The sequence below is a fragment of the Rhincodon typus genome, chromosome 9 (assembly GCF_021869965.1).
Source record: "Rhincodon typus isolate 14 chromosome 9, sRhiTyp1.1, whole genome shotgun sequence".
NCBI classification, from domain to species: Eukaryota; Metazoa; Chordata; class Chondrichthyes; order Orectolobiformes; family Rhincodontidae; genus Rhincodon; species Rhincodon typus.
The window spans coordinates 83,394,054-83,417,535 of record NC_063340.1 but is presented as its reverse complement, the minus strand read 5'-3'; the positions used below and the strand labels follow the sequence as shown (position 1 = coordinate 83,417,535).

The 23,482-nt window shown below is 46.3% G+C and overlaps 1 protein-coding gene across 2 annotated transcripts in view; it reads right to left on the bottom strand.

Moving 5' to 3' along the window:
• Window positions 1–23,482, bottom strand: part of thbs2a (thrombospondin 2a) — a 66,404-nt gene that overhangs the window by 18,760 nt on the left and 24,162 nt on the right. For both annotated transcript variants that reach the window (XM_048601117.1, XM_020512079.2), the window contains exons 7-17: window positions 19,930–20,023; window positions 13,172–13,342; window positions 11,451–11,627; window positions 10,061–10,234; window positions 9,350–9,477; window positions 9,102–9,254; window positions 7,502–7,720; window positions 3,273–3,380; window positions 2,987–3,146; window positions 2,200–2,318; window positions 932–1,166 (exon numbers count right to left, since the gene is read on the bottom strand). In XM_048601117.1, coding sequence (XP_048457074.1) covers window positions 932–1,166; window positions 2,200–2,318; window positions 2,987–3,146; window positions 3,273–3,380; window positions 7,502–7,720; window positions 9,102–9,254; window positions 9,350–9,477; window positions 10,061–10,234; window positions 11,451–11,627; window positions 13,172–13,342; window positions 19,930–20,023 — 1,738 coding nt within the window. The remainder of the gene's footprint in view (window positions 1–931; window positions 1,167–2,199; window positions 2,319–2,986; window positions 3,147–3,272; window positions 3,381–7,501; window positions 7,721–9,101; window positions 9,255–9,349; window positions 9,478–10,060; window positions 10,235–11,450; window positions 11,628–13,171; window positions 13,343–19,929; window positions 20,024–23,482) is intronic.

Below are 23,482 nucleotides of genomic sequence, written 5' to 3'. Positions count from 1 at the left end.
GCAAGCACTGGATAAATACTTGTAGATGAAAACAATGCAGCATTGTGGGGAAAGAACAGGTGAGTGGGACTAACTGGAAAGCTCTGTCAAAAAGCCAACACTGATACGATGGGCCAAATGGCCTCATACAAAGCTTGTTTTACTCAATTCCCACCCACCTTCTTCATACATGCCCAGACACAGTATTCGTTAGATCAATTTGGAGCTCACCTACAAGGTAGAATCCTGATTTGCATCTTTAAGGCAGTCTACCCCTGAAATGGGTGTTTATTTTGCTTCCTGTCTTTGTGAGGAGAATGCAGGAGGCTTCAGGACAATCTAGACAAGTTGAGTGTGTGGGGAAACACATGGCAGATGCAGCATAATGTGGAAGGGTATTACTTAAATGGTGATATATATTGGGAAGTGTGGATATATGAAGGGATCTGACATCCTTGAACACCAGTAATTTCAAGCAGGCAGGCAGGTACAGCGAGCTGTTGGGAAACTAAGTGGTATATTGGCCTTCATTGCAGGAGGATTTGAGTTCAGAAGTAGGGATGTCTCACTGCAGTTATACAGGACCTTGGGGAGTATTGAACCAGGGAACGTAGTCTCAGATTACAGAGTACGACGTCATTTAGAACTGACCTAAGGAAACATCTCTCCACCCAAGAGTGTAGTCAACCTATGGAATTTGGTGCTGTAGAGGCTGGGTCACTGTGTATATTAAAGGAAGAGATTGTTAAATTTTTGGATATTAAAGGCATCAAGGAGGAATATGGCGTTGAGATCGAGGATCAGCAGAGCAGACCTAAAAAGGGCCAAATGGCCCACTCCTGCCTCTAGTTTCCCCATTTCTATAGTATCAGTGCATTAATTGTCTTCCACCAGCACCATTCCTGAAACCATCACTGGGTCCGTTAGCAGATCAGTGAAGAGGAACCCTCACCATCAGCGTCGAGTTGGTCAGGGTTGGGGACAAGACGACAGTTGTCCCTCCCATCGGGGATGCCATCATTGTCATCATCAGGGTCGCAGGCATCTCCTTGCCCATCCTTGTCGTGGTCAGCCTGGTTAGAATTGGCGATGTATGGGCAGTTGTCCAGGTTGTTCTGGTGTCCATCCTCATCGATGTCCTGATTGTCATCACACTGATCACCCACTAGGTCAGAATCGGAGTCTTCCTGCAGGGCAACATCGCATGAAAGATGTTGATGACACAAACAAGACAGGCTTGCGTTTATATAGTGCCTTTCACAACTTCAGAGTCGTCTGAAGCACCAAGCAACCAGAGTGAGTGAAGGGCTCTGGGTTAGCAGTAAATCAGATTAGCTGTTCTTGAGATGGGAGCATTGATCATATGCCAGTATCTGGTGCCCCCAGCACCCCACATCGTACTTGCGCTGTGAGCCCATCATGAAGTGGGGGACTGGAGTCATGCATAAAGGAAAGCACTGCCTATTAGGTGGTGGCAGGGTGGTAATCCAGATCCTTAGGCTAATGCTCTGGTGACAAGTGTTCAAATCCCAGCATTGCAGATGGTGAAGTCTGAATTAAACTCTTTTTAAAAAGCCAGTCTCATGTCAGTTTTATGATCGACTGTCGTAAAAATCTATCTGGTTTCTCCTTTGGAGAAGGAAATCTGCCATCCTTATTTTGTCTGGCCTACGTGTGACTCCAGACCCATACCGATGTGGTTGGCTCTTAATAGCCCTCTGGGATGGGCAATAAATGTTGGCCTAGCCAGCGACATCCACATCCCGTAATTTATAACTAAGTACACACCAAAGCACTACACAGCCAATGAAGCGCTTTCTCTGTGGTGTGATCACTGGTGTAATGTACAAAATGCAGCAGCCAAATTGCAGCACACAGCTCGATGCCAAAGGCAACAAGGACCAAGCCTAGTGACATGTTGAGGGAAAGCAGAGTGAGCACAACTAAGAATTTCAAGTCAACCTTGTTAAACACTGAAGGGAGCTTGTTCTCAGCCAAGTCATTGCTGCTACCCAGTACACTGCCCACAACCACAGACTGCCAACAGACATCCCAGTGCCAATCAACACCTCCCTGCCAATCGATACCTCCCTGCCAATCGACACCCCAGTGCCAATCGGTACCTCCCTGCCAATCAATACCTCCCTGCCAATAGACACGCCACTGTAAAAAGACACCCCCTTCCAATCTAGGCACAACAGTGTCATGTGTTCTTCTTACCTGGTCAGGGTTATGCATAAGGGGACAGTTATCACACATGTCTCCAACCCCATCCTGATCAGTGTCCCTCTGATCAGTGTTATAAACAGTAGGGCAGTTGTCATTCTCATTCAGGATATCTGTTGACGTTGGAACAAGATAGTTAAAAGGCAGCAACAATGGAACACATCAATGTAATGATCAAATCAGCTTCGGGTTTTAATGTAACTTTATGCTCCAAGGAGAATAAGCCCAATTTCGGTACGGACTTGTTGGGCCGAAGGGCCTGTTTCCACACCGTAGGGATTCTGTGAATTACACAGCACAGACACTTGTCATTCAGCCCAGTTCATTGATACCCTGCGAGTTTGCTCCAAACAAGTTGCCTGCCAGCCTACTTCAAATAACTCTATCCAATCCTCTCTCCCTCACGCACTTATCCAGCTTCTCTTTAAAGGCATCGAAGCAATTTGCCTTCGCTACTCCTTATCACAAACCATCCTGGGTTAAGGAGGAGCTCCCAAATTCCCTGGTGGGAATATTAGAGACTGACACTCATTGGCCCTGATGTTAATTTCCCACGTAAGTGGGAAAATATCCTGTACACCCACCGCGCTAAGGAAAACTCAAATGGATTGGCCTTTTTCTTTCTACGGCAAACCTCCTGGATGGTACGGATTCCTTCGTTATTTGGACCACAGCCCTTAGAGGGAGCAATTTCCAAAGGGTTGCCCTGGGAGCAAGAACCCTCTCACCACTCACTCTCCTGGCAGGGAAGTGAGCTGGCCCCGGTCCTCGGCACACTCACCGTCTCCGTCGATGTCAACCGAGCAAGCGTCACCTTCGCCATCGCCGTCTGTGTCGATCTGTGCTGGGTTGTGGTCGTAAGGACAGTTGTCACATCGATCGCCCACATCGTCCTTGTCGTAATCAAACTGCTGAGGGTTGTAGAGGAGAGGGCAATTGTCCTGGAAGCACAAGAGGGAGAAAAAAAGGGGGAGGGGAAAACCGTAGAAGGATTACCCTCACAGATTCAAGTCACGCGGGACGAGGCATTTCGTTGCGATGGGCGAAAAGAAGGTTCCGGAACTCACCCTCTCGTCGTTTCTGCCATCGTTGTCGTCGTCTTTGTCGCAGGCGTCACCCACGCCATCCCTGTCAAAGTCCTCTTGTCCAGAATTGGGCAGGTGAGGGCAGTTATCCTGTTTGCGGGATTAAAGCAAAGAGGAAGTTACCAGAACGTCAGGGGCCTGCAGCTGTATTCACAGGCACAATCCTTGGTCAAGAGGGACGTGGTTCCTCTTCAAAGGCAGTTGGGAAATTGCCCGAACCCACGTTTTATGTTATCCAAGTCCTGGAGGCCAGCTTTCTGATTTGCCCAAACTGTTCCAGTAAGTTCTGTGAGAAAACTGTTCCAGTAAGTTCTGTGAGAAATACTTCCTTTTTTATTTGAAAACAAAAACAGTGCCTTGGGAACCACTTATTGCAAGAGTTTTCTTTATCTGTGTGGCCTACTTTGAAAAGTTTCCCAGCATTGACGACATCTGAATGGATGACTATTTCTGCCATTATCTGCAGCGCTAACTGACTCAACTGGAGGGGGTTCTAGCTCAAGACACAGCGACAGCTCATTCATCAGAATACAGGACAGAGATCCCTCCTTCCTCAGGCATGAAAATGTGGCACTTTATCAATCCAACAACACAGCCATTTCTGATTCTCTAGGAAATAGGTCAACTGTATTTATTTTCTGCAGATCTTCACAATTGTGAATCCTTTCCTTCCAACTCTTTCTTCCTCAGCTGGTGTCCGTCAAAATGCAGTATATTAAAGTTCAGAGTTTAAAGCTGTTTTCTAACAACTAAACCCATTAGCGTGAGGCAGTCGGTGATGACCACCAACAGATTGGTTTTACTTTTAAAGTCACCGTTGGCAACATTAGCCTCGCTGGCAAGACTGGCATTTATTGCCCATCCCTGGTAGCCCTGGATACAACTGAGTGGCAGATCAGGCTCCCACCTCGCAGTGTATCCAGAGCCACACATATATGCAGAGAGGGCGAGTATGGGCAGATTCACTTCACTAAAGGATGTCATCCCAGCTTTTCACTTCCAAATTTTAATGTTTAATCTGGAAGAAACTATGCTTAGGGCAGAGTTCACAGAAATCTAACACTCGGGGGAGGTCAGTGTTCTTAGGCTGGAATTGGAGTTGGAACTGGAAAAATCAGGTCTAATCTCTGTCATATTCACTCGCACAGACACAGACAGAATTCATATGTAAGAACGTCAAAGTCTAAGGTCGCTACAGTGCACTAAAATGGAAAGAATAGAATTCGTCATCATTGAATCCCTACTGTGCAGAAAGAGGCCATTTTACGCATCAAGTCTGCATCGACCCTCCAAAAAGCATCCCACCCCCATAATCTTGGGCTGTGGGAGGAAACCCACAGAGACAACACGCAAACTCCACACAGACAGTTGCCCAAGGTTAGGAATCGAACCCAAGTCCCTGGTGCTGTGAGGCAGCAGTGCTAACCACTGACCCACTGTGCCACCCTACAATCTTGCTGGCAACACTGTCAACATTAGTTAAACATGCTTGAATAAATTCAAAGCTTGCAAAAGAGAAGTTGAGAGATGGACAGAGGAGGAGTCAGTGAGAGATATGGAGTGAGACACAGAGCACCAGAGAGGCAGTTACAGTGACAATAAAGGACAGAGGTGAAATCAGTGAGAGACAGTTAGAAGCAAAGGAGACAATGAAAAAAGAAGAGATATTGACAATCTGATGAACTGAGAGAGAACGTGCTAAAAAGGAGGGACAGCAAGAGAGATGAAGTGAGGGAGATGGCAGACGAGAGATAAAGGAACAAAGTGAGAGAGGTAGAGGGAGAAAGTGAGAGAGAGAGAATCATAATCACTAACAGGTGAAAGATTGAGTGGGGAACATTTTTCTTCAAAACATGCTTGTGTATCAGATTTGCTTTTTCTGACGTAACTGTTAGGTGTAAGATTTCTGCCTGGGGGAGGATTTGTGAGCTGACTGTGAGATTCTCCAGCGACACAGCTGGGGTCAAAACTCTTCATTCAAATGAGGAACATATTTCAAGCCTATTCTCATCCCCATGATAACTAAGGGATGGTGGATTCTCTTTCTAGCTTTCCAGCTCCAGGCTCAGTTCATTTTCCCTCTAGAAACAAGTCCGTCGGATGATTTGTTTAAAAGAAAAAGATAAATGATCTTCTTTGGAATTGTACCACATGAAGTTGGGTCAGGGTCACAGGCTAAGTGCATGTCTGTGCGTCAGTGAAAAACGTTCACTGTCAAGTCAGCATGTCTCATTGTTAATGCCTGACCCCGAGATGAAACTGTGATTACAATTCCAAAATACACACTAAGTGCCACATTGATTCGAATGCTGACCACATGACGTATCATTGGCCAAAGAGCGTTGGTGTTATATTGTTTGACTGGCTGCACCATCTTGGATTGCTGTGTGTGTAATTTCTGTGTCTGACATTCTAATGCTCTGGCGCAAAGTTTTAAATACAAGAGGAGGCCATTCAGCACGACTGGTCCTCCCTGGTGTTTCTGCACCAGACAAGCTTCTCCCCAGACCCATCTTCATTGAGACCCATTAATATTTCCTTCTATTCTTTTCTCCTTTAGGTCTTTTACTTACCTTCACCTTACATGTATCTACTTTACACAAGCAGGTCAGAGGCTGGAATCTTGTAGTGAGTAACTTCCTGGCTTCCTAAAACCTGTCCATCATCTGCGAGGCACAAGTCAGGAGTGTGATGGAATTTGCCTGGATGGGTGCAGCTCCAACAACACTCAAGAAGCTTGACACCATCCAAGATAAAGCAGCTCACCTGACTGGCACTACATCCACAAGCATCCACTCCCTCCATCACCGACGCTTAGTAGCAGCAGTGTGTACTATCTACAAGATGCACTGCAGAAATTCACCAAAAAGGTCCTCAGACAGCACCTTCCAAACACACGACCACTTCCATCTAGAAGGACAAGAGCAGCAGATACATAGGAACACCACCCCCTTCAAGTCCCCCTCCAAGCCACTCACTATCCTGACCTGGAAATATATCGCCGTTCCTTTGACTGTCATTGGAAATTGCATTGTGGGTTTCCCTACACCACATGGGCTGCAGTAGCTCATGAAGACAGCTTACCACCACCTTCTCATTCGCAGTTAGGGATGGGCAATAAATGGTGACCCAGCCAGTGACGCCCATATCCCATGAACGAATAATTTAAAAAAATTTCTAATTCCTTCAATTGTGCCTTGTGGTGGCTCGCTCCACATTCTAACCACTTTCTGAATATTTTCCTGAATTCCTGATAGGATTTACAAGTGATTATCCTATCTATAACTGCAAGCCCTGATCACCCTCACACATTGAGACATCTTCTCAATATCTATCCTATCAAGCTTCTTCAGAATTTTAACACCTCTCTGAGATCACTCCTCAACTTTCTTGCAGGGAAATAAGCTGCAGCCTGTTCACTTTCTCCTGACATTTATAACCTCTCAGTTCTGACATCAAGTTTACAAACCATCTTTGCATTTTCTCCAGGTTCTCTACTTCCCTCTCATGTTATGGAGGCCAGAACTCTGCAAAGTGCTCTGTATGCAGTTGAGGCAAAATTAGATACAAGTCCAACATAACTACACTTCTCAATTCTATATCGCCCAGAAATGAACCAAAGAATTTTGTTTGCACTTTTGAATGGTCCTTTTTACCCTATCTGGAACTCGTAATCATTTGCATATCTATATCCCCGGATCTTTTCTTCCCCTATCAACGGTTTCCCATTAATTGAGGGACCAGGGGACATTGATTTAAACTAAGAAATGGAAGGTTAACAGGAGAGTTGAAGAGAATTTTCCTTCACCCAGAGGGTGGAGGAAGAGTCTGAAACTCAGTGCCTGAAAAAGATGGTTGAGTCACAAACTCTCATAGTATTTAAGCAGTGTTTAGGTGTTCAATCATGTTGCCACAATGTTGGGGCTATGGGTCAAGAGCTGGGGAAGAAAATAAGCTTGAAAATGGGATTAGTATAGTCAGATCTTTGTTACCTGGCACAGACACGACAAGAGAAATGTGTGCTCTAAACACTGATGTATCTACAATATTAGATCCTTATCCTTCAAGGAGGTGACTACCTTATTGTTCCTTCCAAAGTAGGTACACCTGAGCACACTGATCGATATCGAAATTCACAGGAGCACCATTCTGCTTGTTTATTGACACCCACCTCTTGTGTGATGAATGGCCTGTGTTATCCATGTCCTTACCTTATTACAGTGGTAAGTGGCATTGGCTGTGCAAGCCAGCTCTTCATTGGGCCAGCCATCTAAGTCAGAATCTTCTCCACAAATAATGCCATCCCCAGCATACCCGATCCGACAATCACACCTGTACAGCGGCTCACTGAAGAGGTCCAGGTAGATACACCTGGCGTACTTGTGGCAGTTGTGGGACTTGTCCTTACATGGGTTATGGGGCTCACACACCTGCGGGAACAAACACAGGAGGGTCACAGTAACAGCCACAATCTGTATCGAGCCATTGAGCAAGTACAATGTCCCCCTTAGGCACTTCACAGGAGCGACATCAGCCAAAAACCCAACACTGATCCACGTAAGGGCGATATTAGGACAAAGGGGACCAGCCAACGGATCAAGGAGGTAAGGTTTGTGGAGCTTCCCAAACTCAGAATGAGGACGAGAAGTGGAGCAGTTCATGGAGGGAATTCCAGTGCTTGCCTCCTGAAGTTACCAATTTCCACCAGGGTTCAACTCCATAGGAAGGCCTAACAAACCTACACCATCCTGCTGTCATCCTATTCCCAACCAACCATGTACAAAGCCAGAGGCGTAGTGAGAAATTAGTTTCCATCAGACATGATATATATCTATTGAGTAAAGACTGAAAGAAAGGAGTAGTGCTTATGTCGCACTTATCCTCGGCTCAGCATGTTCCAAAGAATTTCACAGTCAGTCAAGTACTTTTTGAAGCCATTGTTGTAATGCGACAAATGTGGCAGCCATCTTGTACACAGCAAGCTCCCACAAACAACAATATGACCAGATAATCTGCTTTTGAAATACTGGTTGATGGATATAAATATTGGTCAGGACATCAGGAAGAAAACCCCTGCAATTCCTATAAGTACTGCTGAAAGGGTCTTTTAGGTTCACCTGAGAAGCCTCAGTTTTAATATCCCATCTGAAACACAGCCCTTCCAATAGTACAGCATTCTTTGACTACTGCAGAGTGCAGTATGGACCACATCTCCACAGTGGAATTTGAGGTTAGGACCTTCAGCCTGAAAACTGCAACCACTAGACCAAGGCTAACACATTGAGAGAGAGTTCCTGTTTGTGCCTGCTGATATTGCACTGGTCAAAGAACCATGAACCTATCTGTGTGTTTTTCATTTTCATTTTAAGATGTTCGTATTAACTGTATCCATATCATGATCAAGGCTCAGTAAATTTGGGCTTGAGTTTTGAATCCAAAACCGTCTGATATGACACGCAATCTGCATTCCAAACATTTGACTGCAATAGAGAACTAACTAATGATGTTAGAAATACAGAGCCATGTACACACGCACTTCAGGGAGGATAGGGCACATTGCTCAGACCAAAGCACGCAGAGCATGGTGACCTTGGGGGTCAAACCTAGTGGTTGCCCAGCTTGCTTGTCCTTGCTCAATAAGGGTGGGAGACCCCCACTCTGTTGGAAATGCAAATGCCCTCCATTTTGTGAACTTTCTTGGCTGCCTGGTGCCTGAAAATCCAATCTAATTTCTAGGCCACATTAATCTATTTGGCTGCAAAACTGAAGATTTATTTCATTCTTAACGGTCCCTATTTGTGTCCTCCTTACTTGCTTGTCGGTCTTGGCGGCTTCGATTCCCAGACCAAATGGTTGGTTCCCTCGGTAACGCGGTGGGCAGGGTAGACAGTGAAACCCGGGCTCCGTATTGACACATCGCTGAACTCCGTTCACTTGGTGGCAAACATCAGAGACTTCTTCACACTGGAACAGAAAGGCAAAAAAAAATCAACAGAATGACGGGCGATCTCTGGCCTGCCACACCTAGAATCCCAACCACTTCCCTGACGTCCTCATACCTCATTGATGTCCTCGCAGAATGTCCCGTTGCCCCGGTAACCAGGAGGACATGGCCCACAATCCCAAGAGCCATCTGGGGAACTGCTGCACTCCACCCCAGCGAAGCATGGATTGGACAGGCATCCGTCTGTCAATAGATAGTATTTGAGAATTGAGTGGACTCAACCCAACAACAAATGACTTATGGACTTCAGGGAAACTGGACAGTGAGGCTCACTTCCCAAAGCTGCTGCATAAATGGAAGAGAACTGCATTTTGTAACTACTTTTAGACTGAAATCTTCACAACCTTTTAGCATTGTGCACATGATCTTTTAACTTAGTGATCATCTATGACAATGTTACAAAATATGATTGCTTGCTTTCTATACGGGGTGAGATTTATTTCAATAAAACCATGCAAAAAGCAACAGAAAGGGAGAAACGCTTGTGACATTAGACATGAGACATTTCATCAACTGAGCTGGATCAGATTGTTAGAAAACCTTATGGGTTTACCAACGTCGTCTGGGGAAAGAAATCTGGCCCATATATGGCTCCAATCCAGTGTGACTGACCCTCGACTCATCTTAAAAAGTGGCTGAGCAAGTGAATCAAGGTCCAGAAGCAGACAGGGAATGAACATCTTTGAATAAATGCAGTTAAATGGTACAAGAAAATAGCCGCACGCCTTCCAAAAACTAAAATCAGTTCCAACGTGCTTCCACCTACCGATTGGGCAGAGGTCATTGTTACATATTTTAGTGTCCTTGGCATCCCCCAGGCACTTCTTCCCTCCGTACTTGGGTACGGGGTTATTGCAGGTCCTTTTGCGCTCGTGCAATCCCCCGCCACATGTGGCTGTACAGACTGACCACGGGGACCAGGGGCTCCAGTTACCGTCAACTGTGAAGGAACAAGGCAGTCGGTCAGTTAGTGAGCTGGCGATCTGAGGAGTGGCTGGTGAAGCCTTTCACCTGAAGGCCTGGTGTGTGGGGACAGAAAGCGTGACATGGACAGACGGCCCCAGAAAATTGGGTCCCAACCATTTTTCTAGCGCCCCTCAGTAGTACAGGAACCAAGTCGGGGAAGGGAGCCCACTGCTCTGCTGATTTCCTCCAATAGAATCTCCTGTGGGTTCATAACGGGTCCCATTTCCTGATCACAAAACTTTAAACGAATGAAAAGGTTACTCCAAAATCTGAAGTCAAAAAACTGGAACAATCTCCCTGGCAGCGAAGATGACTTTGGATGCATCTAACCGTACCTGGATGCAATGTGGAACAAGCAAGAAGAGATGAGCGATATTATCTTCAGCTACCCTGGACCTGTCTAGGACTGTCTCCTCATTCTGTCCTTTCTTATCGAAGTAGAACCCTGCACAAAAGTTTAATCTGGTCTCTTCTCAGATGTTGACAGATCTGCCATCATGCATTCCCACCATTTTCCGTCACGGAAACATAGAACGTTCCAGAAAAGGAAGAGGCCATTCAGCCCCATTGGGCTAGTGCTGGCTGTTGGAGGGATTTTCCATTTAGTTTCACTCCCCTGCTTGTTCCCCACAGTGCTACAATATTTACCCTTTGATTATGAATCCATTCCCTACTGAAAGTCATCACTGAATCTGCTTCCTTCACTCTCTCAGAAAGTTCATTCCAGATCGCAATAACTTGCTGCATTAAAAAAAAAATCTCCCACCTGTTTCTTTCATTGTTTGAATTAAATTGTGCCTGTTTCTGACCCTCTGTTGGAGTCAAGTGATTTTCCTTTCTCTAGGAAAAACCTCAGGATTTTGAATAAAACCCCCAATTAACCTTCTGCGCTCTAGGGACAACTTCTTCCTTTTCCAGCCTCTCTCTGGCTCCCATAGCATGGACACCACACTGATAAATCTCCTCTGCACCCTCTCCCAGGCCTAGACATCTTTCCTAGAGAGTGTAGCACCAGGAACATGGCAGTGTCTGCTTTTTCACACCTTGTTCGTAGCTAAGAACAGCTTAATAACACAGTCATGATACATCGTGGATTAACTGCCAGGCCATTAGCTGAAACCATAAGCAACTTTAGCTCAAAGCAGACACACACAGAGATAGCAGCTAAGTAGCTGCACAAATGAACTTACTGGGGCATGGAGCTTTCATACATTGTTTTGTCTCCCGTCCGTTTCCCTGGCAATCCTGGCCATCGAGCTGTGGCACCGGCGAATTACAGAGTCGGATGCGGGTGGTAATGCCGTCACCACAGGTGACCGAACACGGCGACCAGGGAGACCAGTGGCTCCAACCACCATCCTGACGAACTAAAGACACAAACGCTCACGTCAGCATGGAGGGGGAATGAGACGGTGAGGTATAGCAGCCCTGCCCCAAACTGACAACAGATCAACTGATGCATGTAACCGAAGATAATCAAGACTCCCCAGGTATTTATTTTACATATATGGCAGTGAGAAGCAGATTGAGACACCCACAGCACGTATCAAAGTCTGGGATACTGAGTACATTCAAGGCTGAGATAGAACAGACTTCTAAATCATTACAAAATCTAGGCTAATGGGGAGAAGGCAGGAAAGTGGAGTTGAGACAGCCATTATCTCATTGAATGGCAGAGCAGACTCAAATGGCCTACTTCTGCTCCTCTGTTTTTCGGTCTGATAAATTGCCTTGATCTGGCCTGTACCACTGATTCTTCATCGTCACAGAGTAAAAGTCCTGGAACTCCTCCCTGACAGCTCAATGATCTTATTTTCACCAGGCTGCAGGTACTATCACCTTCTCTAGGGTAGTTAGGGATGGGCATTAAACTCTTCGCCAATTTATTTGAGTTCTTTGAAGGAGTAACATGTGCTGAGAGGGGAGCCCTGTAGATGTACTGTATTTAGTTTCCCAGAAGGCATTTGATAAGTTATCACATCTCTGTTCCCATGGAGACAGGAGCCAATGAGGCATCAGGTGCGATTTCTGTGGGAGCAGAATTTTTCTAATCACTGATGCCAACGAAGTACATTTGTTGGGTGGATTGTGTTCAGGTGACTACATTCCAACCTTCCTCCATCCCCACCTAACCACACCCCCCACCACAACTCCAAGTAAAAGATTAAAGCTGGACATTCCAGATGGTATCTGACATTAGGATCAGGGCAGGGACTCAAGTCTGAACCTGGTAATCCTTTAGGCCTGGGTCCCTGCCCTTTACCCAAACCCTAGGACCCTGGCTCTTGGACCCTGATGTACTCCGTCCCCAGCCCTCTGCTATCCTGGACCTGGGTTACAATAGGTCTGACCTAGAGGGGAACTGCGTGTTCAAACTTCAGCTGTTGGTGATAGGGGTCACACTGAAGAAGTCACACTAGTGTGTACCATTAGGCCTTTCCCAGTCAACGCTCTCACACAGGCTACCCAGTTGACACTGGTGTCTGATACATCACAGGAAAGTACTAGGGGAGAACCTGGCATAGTGGTAACGTCACTAGGCTAGCATTCCACAGCCCCCAGGCTAATGCTCTGAGGAGCTGGGTTCAAATCCCAGCCCTGGAAGATGGTGGAATCTGAATTTAGTCACAACCTGGAATCTAAATTGACAGCAAACATTGATGATAATGACCTTTAAAGAAGGATATCTGACCTGTGTGTGACTATGGACTCTAGACCCACAGCAACATGACTCCTATCTGCCCTCTGGGGCTATAAATGATGGCTGCATCCCATGAAGGTATTTAACAATAACTGAGAAAGGGGGAGCCCAGCAGCAAACCCTGCACCAGGTCATTGGCCATTACAGCCAGGCTGATTGTGTGGTATCCAAGAAATCCCATCCCACCCACGCACAGCGAGTCAGACTTACTCCGATTGTCACATTCTGCCGACTGGCAGGATTTTGTCTGGATGGAGGGGCCCTCACAGCGACTGCTCGTGGGATCACATGACCGTCCCCGTTGCTGTGTTCCAGTGCCACATGATACAGAACATTCTGTCCACTCAGACCAAGGTGACCAGCCGTCTTTACTGTCATTAACTGGGGAGAGAACATGAGAGAGAACGAACACCCCTTTGATGTTTTTTGAAAAAGAAACAAAAGTTGAGAAGCTAAGTCGAAAGGTCAGGGGTCACAGTGCAAGACCCCTTCCAAGCTGATTAAAGCAGAAATAGGAAATTGGGGGGCGGGGGTCACACAATGCTCAGTTTGGGTTTGAAGATCGCCCTGGGTGGGGGGAACGCGGCTTGTGTGAGTCAAAGGGCTGGCTGTCTAGAGAGGGAGTGTGCCCGTTAACTCTTCTTGGTAATATCGTGAAAATCAATAACTCAGGCAGTGCAGTACAAGAGGTGAAACAGAAAACAAAAAGACTTATTCCAGCAGAGAACGTGCCAGGTCATTCACAACAATTACTAATACAAGAGTTATATAGGACTATAGTGGCTTCACAACACTAATAGGCCATTCCGCCCAAAAAGTCCATGCCAGCATTGATGAACCTCCTCCGACCTTTCTTCAACTGAATCCACCATCATAGCCCTCAATTCCTTTTTCCCTCAAATATTTGTCTAGATCTCCAGTAAATGCACTGATTTTCTCCAATTTTTCTCCAACCACTCCATATGGTAGTGAACTCCACATTCTCACCAATCTCTGGATAAAGAAAGTTTGTTCTGAATGCTTGACTGGATTTCTTGGCAACAGTCTTGTTCTGATGGCCTCTTGTTCCACTGTTCCACACAACAGAAGACATTCTCTGTGGCCGCTCGACCAAAACTGCTCAGAATCTCTGAGACATTTATCAGGTTACCTCCCAGCCTTCTGTTTAACGGCAAGTAGACATGGCCTGTTCACAGTGCCCTGAAAATATCAGCACGTTTACCTTTTGCATGAAGGCACCACTTGCAACCCTTCCTTCTCTGAAGAAACTTTGCAATTTGGCATGAGGCTCTAACAATATTCTCTCTTTCAAGTCAGCAGCTTCAAAGGTTCAAAACTGCTTTCCAATCTGAGACAATACTTAATAATCGCCAGACTGTCCAATCAGGGTTTGAGATAGGCATCGGACTATGCGCTAATGACCTCAAACTTATAATCATAGATTTATTTCTAGAATGTTCCAGCTGAACCAGCTACGTACACGTCATGCGAAAAGTAATTATTTCTACGTTTTGACAGGACTTAGGCTCTCTGCATGTTATGAGTGGCAATATATATATGTTATTAATAATCTGCACGTTTCATTAATAGCAGGAGCTGGTCAGACTGCCAAGCCCTTTGGAAGGTTTTGACATCCCTTACTCTGAATCTGGTTTTGACCATAATTGTGACCCAAAACTGAGCCTGCAGTGACTGAGCTCGAGGTATATTCATCAACGCAATACCGAGGGAGGCTGCTCTGTCAGAGCTGCCTCCTTTTGAGTGAGATGTCAAACCTTGATCCCTTCTACCCTTCTCCAGTGAGTGCCAACGATCTCAGGTTTCCCGAGAATAGTAGAAGGCATTCTGGTCAGAATTTTGCCCTCAGCTGATATTATCAAAGCAGCTCCAAAGTCATGATCTCATTACTGTTGGTGGGAGGTTTGCTGCTGTTTTTCTGACAGCTGAAGACTTCAAAAGTTCCCCATTGACTGCAATAGGTCACTCCGAGTTTGAGATTAGTGCTTTGGAAATGAAAGCACTTGCATTTGCAATGTTGTGAAGGCACTGGGGTCTTGGACACTGCCTGCCCTTTTGTTTTCCTGTAGCCTTCTAACTTTCCAAACAATATTGTTTCTCCCATCTCCCTTCCTGACAGACCTCGGAGCACAGAACAAATGTAATTTTTATTCTTCCTCTGGATTTATCACCCTGGATGGTGAAGAGCTGATGCGTTCTGGGGTGTAGGGACACTCAGAACACTGTTAGGGAGAGAGTTCCGGGGTTAGGACCCAGAGGTACTGAAGGGATATATTTCCAAGCCAGGATGGTGAGTGACATGGAGGGGAACTTGCAGGGGGTGGTGTTCCCATGCATATGCTGCCCTTGTCCTTCCAGATGGAAGTGGTAATGGGTTTGGAAGGTGCTGTCTGAGGAGACCTGATGCAGTGCATCTTGTATACGTTATGCATCAGTGGAAGGGAATTTTGAAGGTGCTGAATGTGGTGCCAATCAAGTGAGCTGTTTTGTCTTGTTTGGTGTCGAGCTTCTTGAGTGTTGTTAGAGCTGCACCATCCAGGCAAGTGGGGAGTATTCCATCACACTCCTGACTTATGGCTTATAAACAATGGGATGGGCTTTGGGGAATCAGGACCCCAGTGCAATGTGGTTGTTTCTCAATTCCCCCCTGAAATGGCCTAGCAAACCATTCAGTTGTACCAATCGCTACAAAATCTCAAAGAAATGAAACCGGACGATCACCTGGCATTGACCTGGGCAACAGATAAGAAAAACAGCAGAAACAGCCTGTCGACTCTGCAAAGTCCTCCTTATTAACATCTGGGGGTTAGTGCTAAAACTGGGGGAGCTGTCTCACAGACTAGTCAAGCAACAACCTGACACACTCTTACTAATGGAATCATACCCGACAGGCAATGTCCCACACACCACTAACACCATCCCTGGATGGGTCCTGTCCCACTGACAGGACAGGCCCAGTTGAGATGACGGCACAGCGGTATATAGTTGAGAGTTGCCCTGGGAGTCCTCAACATTGACTCCTGACCCCATGAAGTCTCGTGGCTTCAGGTTAAACATGGGCAAGGAAACCTCCTGCTGATTACCACATACAGTCCTCCCTCAGCTGATAAATCAGTACTCCTCAATGTTGAACAACACTTAGAGGAAGCACTGAGGATGGAAAGGGCACAAAACATTCTCTGGGTGGGGGATTTCAATGTCCACCACCAAGAGTGGCTCGGCACCAGTATTACGGATCGAGCTGGTCGGGTCCTACAGGACATAGCTGCTAGACTGGGTCTGCGGCAGGTGGTGAGGGAACCAACAAGAGGGAGAAACATACTTGACCTCATCCTTACCAATCTGCCAGCGGCAGTTACATCTGTCCATGACAGTATCGGTTAAGAGTGACCATCGCACAGTCCTGGTGGCGATGAAGTCCCACCTTCACGTTGAAAATAACTTCCATTGTGTTGTGTGGCACTATCACCGTGCTAAATGGGACAGACTTCGCACAGACCTAGCAACTCAAGATTGGGCATCCATGAGGCGCTGTGGGCCATCAACAGCAGCAGGATTGTACTCCAGCACAATCTGTAACCTCATGGCCCGGCATATCCCCCACTCAGCATTACCATCAAGCCAGGAGATCAACCCTGGTTCAATGGAGAGTGCAGGAGGGCATGCCAGGAGCAGCACCAGGCTTACCTGAAGATGAGGTATCAACCTGGTGAAGCCACCAAATAGGACGTCTTGCACACCAAACAGCGAAAGCAGCAAGTGATAGGTAGAGCTAAGTAATCCCCCAATCAATGGATGAGATCTAAGCTCTGCAGTCCTGCCACATCCAGTCGTGAATGCTTGTGGACAATTAAACAACTCACTGGAGGAGGAGGCTCCACAAATATCCCCATCCTCAATGATGGAAGAGCCCAGCACATCAATGCAAAAGATAAGGCTGAAGCATTCGCAGCAATCTTCAGCCAGAAGTGCCGAGTGGATGATCCATCTCGGCCTCTTCCAGTGGTTCCCAGCATTAAAGATACCAGTCTTCAGCCAATTCCATTCACTCCACATGATATCAATAAACAGTTGGAGACACTGGATACTGGAAAGGCTATGGGCCCTGACAACATTCCGGCAATAGTATTGAAGACTTGTGCTCCAGAACTTGCTGTTCCCCTAGCCAAGCTGTTCCAGTACAGTTACAACACTGGTATCTACCCAACAATGTGGAAAATTGCCCAGGTATGTCCTGTACATAAATAGCAGGACAAATCCAAACTGGCCAATTACCGCCCCATCAGTCTCCTCTCGATCATCAGTAAAGTGGTGGAAGGTGTCATCAACAGCGCTATCAAGCAGCACCTGCCCAGTGATACCCAGTTTAGGTTCTGCTAGGGCCACTCAGCTCCTGACCTCATCACAGCCTTGGTTCAAACATGGACAAAAGAGATGAATTCCAGAGGTGAGGTGAGAGTGACAGCCCTTGACATCAAGGCTGTATTCGACTGAGTGTGGCATCAAGGAGCCCTAGCAAAACTGGAATCAATGGGTATCAGGGGACAAACTCTCCAGTGGTTGAAGTCACACCTGGCCCATAGGAAGATGGTTGCGGTTGTGGGAGGTCAGTCATCTCAGCTCCAGGACATCTCTGCAGGAGTTCCTCAGGGTAGTGTCCTAGGCCCAACCACCTTCAGCTGCTTCATCAATGACCTGTACTCCATCAGGTCAAAAGTGGGGATGTTCACTGATAACTACACAATGTCCAGCACCATTCATAACTCCTCAGATACTGAAGCAGTCCATGTTCAAATGCAACAAGATCTGGACGATATCCAGGCTTGGACTGACAAATGGCAAGTAACATTCGCGCCACACAAATGCCAGGCTATGACCATCACCAATAATCTAGCCATTGCCCCTTGACAGTCAATGGTGTTACCATCACTGAATCTCCCACCATCAACGTCCCGGAGGTTACCATTGACCAGAAGGTCAACTGGACTCACCATAAACAGTGACTACAAGAACAGTCAGAGACGAGGAATATTGCAATGAGTAACGCATCTCCTGACTTCCCACTGCCTGTCACCATCTGCAAGGCACAAGTCAGGAGTGTGATGGAATACTCCCCATTTCCCTGGATGAATGCAGCTCCAACAACACTCAAGAACCTTGACACCATCTAGGATAAAGCAGCCCGCTTGACTGGCACTACATCCACAAACATCCACTCCCGCCACCACCAATGCTCAGTAGCAGCAGTGCACACTATTTACAAGACGCACTGCAAAAATTCAAAGATGCTTAGACAGCACCTTCCAAACCCACGACCACTACCATCTAGAAGGACTTTGGACACTGGATTTAGTCCTTAGAGGCTCCCTTTTTTTTCAGATTACTAAACAAGCCGTCCATTGTAGTCCATTGTTCCAACTCCTGAATGCCAATGCCCAGCCTTACAGAATCTCAGAAGCGTTACAGGGTAGATAGAGGCCATTCAGCCCAAAGTGTCTGCACCAGCTCTTCGCATGAGCATCATTACCTTGTGCCAATTTCTTGCTTTTTCCCCATACCCTTGCACTCTATTTCTACCCAAATAATCAGCTCTCTCTCTAGGTAGCGCTTTCCATCCTCTAACTCCTTGCTGAATGAAAAGGTTTTTTCCCTTGCATCACATTTGCTTCTTTTGCAAATCACTTTATATCTGTGCTTTCTAATTCTTGATCCTTTTGCAAGCAAGCCTCTCCCTATCTACACTGTCCAGACCCTTCTAGATTTTCAAAACCTCTATCAGATCTCCTTTCTCTCCAAGGAGAACAGTCCCAACCTCTTCAATCTATCCTCATCGCTGAAATTCCTGATCCCTGGAACTACTTTTGTAAATAGGAGGCTCATTGATTGGCAATCACCATGGAGACAGCCCTGGCCATCCTGATTGCAGACTGAGAATGTAACAGGTCGAACCAGGAAGTGCTGAATGGGAATGTCATCGACTTCTTTGCAGCTTGTTCTCTATGTGCTGTTGCGCGGAATTTGCAGCTTCATTCATTCATTCATCCATCCAGACCATTCCTTGTTTGGATACCTCTCTTGTCTTCCTCTCAGCTGTTTCCTGTCTGAAGCTCTGCGGTTCTCGGGTTGACAAAACATGCAGAATGCTCACAGAGTAACCAGCTTTCCGTGACATCCCAAGGCCAGCCCCCCCCAATCCATAGCTCAAGGACAAAACATTTCCAAAATTTACAACCTCCAAAAAGTGCTAGCACAGCAACATTCCACTCCAGACCCATCGTGATGACCTACGCTGACTTCCCTGCCAACACTTTTTATTCTCACAGTGAAAACAAAGCCCTGTTAAAAAATCAACTCCGCAACAATAACGAGAGCATTATCAGAGAGAGAAAAAAAACAGGATGGCACAGCCTCTCTCAAATTACCCTTGTGGAAGGTATGCTCCTTATGGAATAAATGAAACCTCCTGGAGCCTCATGGATAATGGGTAGGAGAGATAAACAACGAGATGATCTCTTTGGTTGGTGTTGACTGAGGGATAAACACTAGCTGGGCCAATAGGGAGTATTGCTGCTCTCTGACAAACTGACGTGAGGCTCTGTTACACCCAACTGAGGGAGCAGAGGGTTTACAATCAGACCGAGCTAGGTAGCTCAGTTGGCTGGATGGGTGGTTTGCAATGCACAGTACCACCAACAATGGTTTGCCTCCCACACTGGCTGGGATCACCGTGGGAAGTCTTACCTTCTGAACCTCACTCCTCAGGTGAAACTAGCCACGGGTCGTCGCTGTACATGAGAGAACAGGACTATACCATCTGCACCTTACTCTGGCACAAGTGAATGGGCAATGTCACCCTCCACACACACCAGGGGGGATTAACTCCCGATTCCAGCAAGTATGAGACATGACAACACAACTGAAAGCTCTCCATTTCTCAAGAATGTACTTACGGAGACAAGAGGGGCAGCACTCTCCTTCAATGAAAGATGGATTGGCACAGGACACTGGGGGGCAGGTAATTCGCCGACAGATGATGCTGAAATCCTGCATTGACAGGAAAAAAGGTCAGCCTTTTGAATTCTTGAGGAAGCACGTCCCTACTCCATGTTCATTCTAAAGTTTGGAAGTGATCTCAGTCTGGGTAACCAGCGCAGATTGTAACAGTCCTGCCTTCTCGCTCAGGTGACCGGTCTGAGATGCAGAGTGATGCCAACGGCCATAGATTCACTGCCCAAGGTGGCTAAGGTAACCATGAAGGTTTCTCCTTCTCACCACCCCCCACGCACCCCCACCTCACCCGAGTCACGGTGACCCTTAGGTTAAACCACCCTCAGTCATCTTTCTCTCTCTAACGAGAGAATGAGGCTATGGTGAGGTTACTTTATTCTATGATGCCACCTAACCTGAGGGGAGCACATCATTCCAACTTTCTGCTGCCCTGCACCGTTCCTCCATCTTCCCCCTTCCCCGCACCCCGCGATTGCCAACCTAATGCTGCCCTCCAGTCCTAAATTGTTATCAGAATTGAAATAGTTTTTTTTAAATTATGTTCAAACCTCCTCACGGTCTCACACTGTCTACCATTTGCACCCACCAACCCACCACACCCCTAACCTCCATCCCAATCAAATTCATACCTTCATCTCACCCCAGAAATACCTGCATTTCTCTGACTCCAGCCTCTTTTGCATCCCCAATTTTCATCACTACTCCATCAAGGTCCAAACCCTTCTCTCTGGAACTTTTTCCTCATTTTCTGTGTCACTCCATTGGCAGTTTGCGAAGTACCTCTTGTACCAAGCTTTCGGTCACCTGTTCTAATATCTTCACGCATCCTACAACTGCACCGTCCAAAACCACAACCTCAACCACTCGGAAGGTAGTGAGTGGCCAGCAGACACAGCGGATCTTCAGTGTCACTGGGTTAAAAGACCCAGATCTCCCTCTCTAACAGCACTGTGGGTCTCCCTAAGCTCCAGTGGTTCAGGAAGGCAGCTCACTACCACCTTCTCCAGAGAGATTAGTAAATGCTGGTCTATCTGGTGACACTCAAATTCCAAGGTCAAATCAAAGTGTCGGTTTCAAATTTTGTTTGAGATGCTACACTTCATTGAAAGTGCTACTTAAATGCAATTTGATGTTGTCGTCATGATGGACGATGCGGGAAATTCTTCACTTCTGTGCTCCAGGCCAAGTATAAGAAATTGGAATTGGAATACATAGATGCTTGTGGGCAGCACAGATACGATGGGCCAATGGGTCTTTTCAATGCTGTAAAATCTCTATGACTCCATCATCCAGAATAGTGCTCACGAGGCTGGTGCAATGACGTCTAATAAAAACAAAACACTGCAGATGCGGGAAATCCGAAAATAAAAACAGAGTGCTGGACAACGTCAGCAGGTCTGGCAGCATCAGTGCGGAGAGAAGCAGAGTTAATGGCTCTTTGTCAAAACTGAAGAAATGTGATAGCTTTACGCTGTAATATAGAAAGGACAGAGGGGGCAAATGAACAAAACAAAGGGACAAGGCAAGGTAGGAAGACGAGGGAGATTAAAGATCCAAGGTGCTATGGAACAAAAGACAATGGGAACAGGAATAATTCTGCACAGGCTTGTTGTTGGGGCAAGCTGGTAGGTGCTATAGCCTGTGTCTGTGCTGGTGAGACCACATCTGGAGTATTGTGTGCTGTTTTGGTCTCCTTATTTGAGGATGGATCTTCTGACTATGGAGGAGTGCAACGAAGGTTTACTAGGTTGATTTCTGGGATGGCAGGACTGACACATGATGAGAGACTGGATTGTTCAGGACTATATTTACTGGAATTAAGAAGAATGAAGGGGCATCACATAGAAACTTGTATAAGGCTGTAACAGAGTGGCCAGCGTAAATGCAGGAAAGATGTTCCCAATGACCAGGGAGCCTGGAGCCAGGGCAACAGTTTAAAGATATGGAGGTGGCCATTTAGGGCTGAGATGAGGAGAAATGTCTTCACCCAGAGGAGCCTGCGGAATTCTCTGCCACAGAATGCTGTCGGGGCCAAAACATTGAATGTTTTCAAGAAGGAGCTCGATATAGTTTTCAGAGCTAAAGGGATAAAAGGGTATGGGGGCAAGAGCAGGAACAGGGGGTTGAGATGGGTGAACAAGCCGATAATCATATTGAATGGCAGAGTAGGCTCAAATGGCTGACTTCCTATTCCAATATTTTCTACCTTCCGGTTCCCCAGGTGGGTAATGCTGAAATGGGAGGAGCTTCATGCTTGAGCACATTTTAAAAAAAAATGTCTTTTTCAATAATCAGTGGGGTCCAAATTTCTTGCATAGTTCTGAAAGGAGTAGATTCGAATTGGAATTCAAACATACAGCCTCAAAACATATTGTGGGATCGGACAGTGGTTTATGTATGTGTTATACTTCCAAAGCTCAGCAATTTCTCAGAGCTGCCCTTTAACTCCACCCTCCCTCTCCCTGAATGTACCTCCTCTGACCATAAAACTGAAGGGTAGAAACTCATGAGTTGGCTTCTTGCAGATGCACACGGTCGGAGTCTCTCCTCAGATTACCACCAGATTTCCAGGCTCAACAGGAAACAAAAGCATTTTCCTGATGTTTCATTGCAAGTGTCTGAGGATGTTACTTGTCTCAAATGCCGAGACCTGCTCTGTATTATCTATTTCTTTGAAAGAGTTTTGAAGGCACCAATATGAGACACATTAAACACTGAAAAGTTTCCCTGAATTTTAAACACATGGTGCCAAATATACATGACTGACATTTGAAGGAATTGAACCTATTAACTTATTCATCCCAATAAGAAAAAGATCCTTCAGGTTCAGCACTTTTCTTGATTCCAAATATTTAAACTGATTTATTCCCATCTTTATGTTTCGGCTAATGAGATTGGCAATGCAGGCTAGGAATGGTCATTCCTGCAGGCTGCAGCCACTGAAGTCTGTAGTATTTGGCCTGAATATTGGGATCTGTACCCTCTGCTGTTAAGACAGAGGTATCTCGGAGAATAAAGGAACTGAACCCAATGACCGAGAGTCTGCTGCAAAAGGAAGACCTACAGTTGAAGGTTTCCATCTTGCACTCATCAGGACATGAGCAAGAATGCCAAATTTCAGACAGCACTTTTGGTAATTTTGCATCTGTCCTGACGAGTGCAAGACAAAAAGCTTTGATTTTGTGCCTTTGTCCCAGAACAATCTTGTTCAGCGTTATGGCTCTTAGTCTCACAAAGAGTCTCCAGGTTGCACACTGACTCATTCAGATGCAACAATGCTGTCAGTTCAGCAGTGAGGCACACCGCACAAACTGAACCACAGCTTACGTGGGCACTGAAGCTAATCTTGGATCAAACAGGAGGAGAGCGGAGCTGTTACTACACTGCATTCCGGGCACTGTCCAGGGGCAAGGACAACAGAGAAATTTCCACTTGGCTGCAAAAGGATCACCACTGTGTATTTGTGTGTGTGTGTGTGTGTGTGTGTGTGTGTGT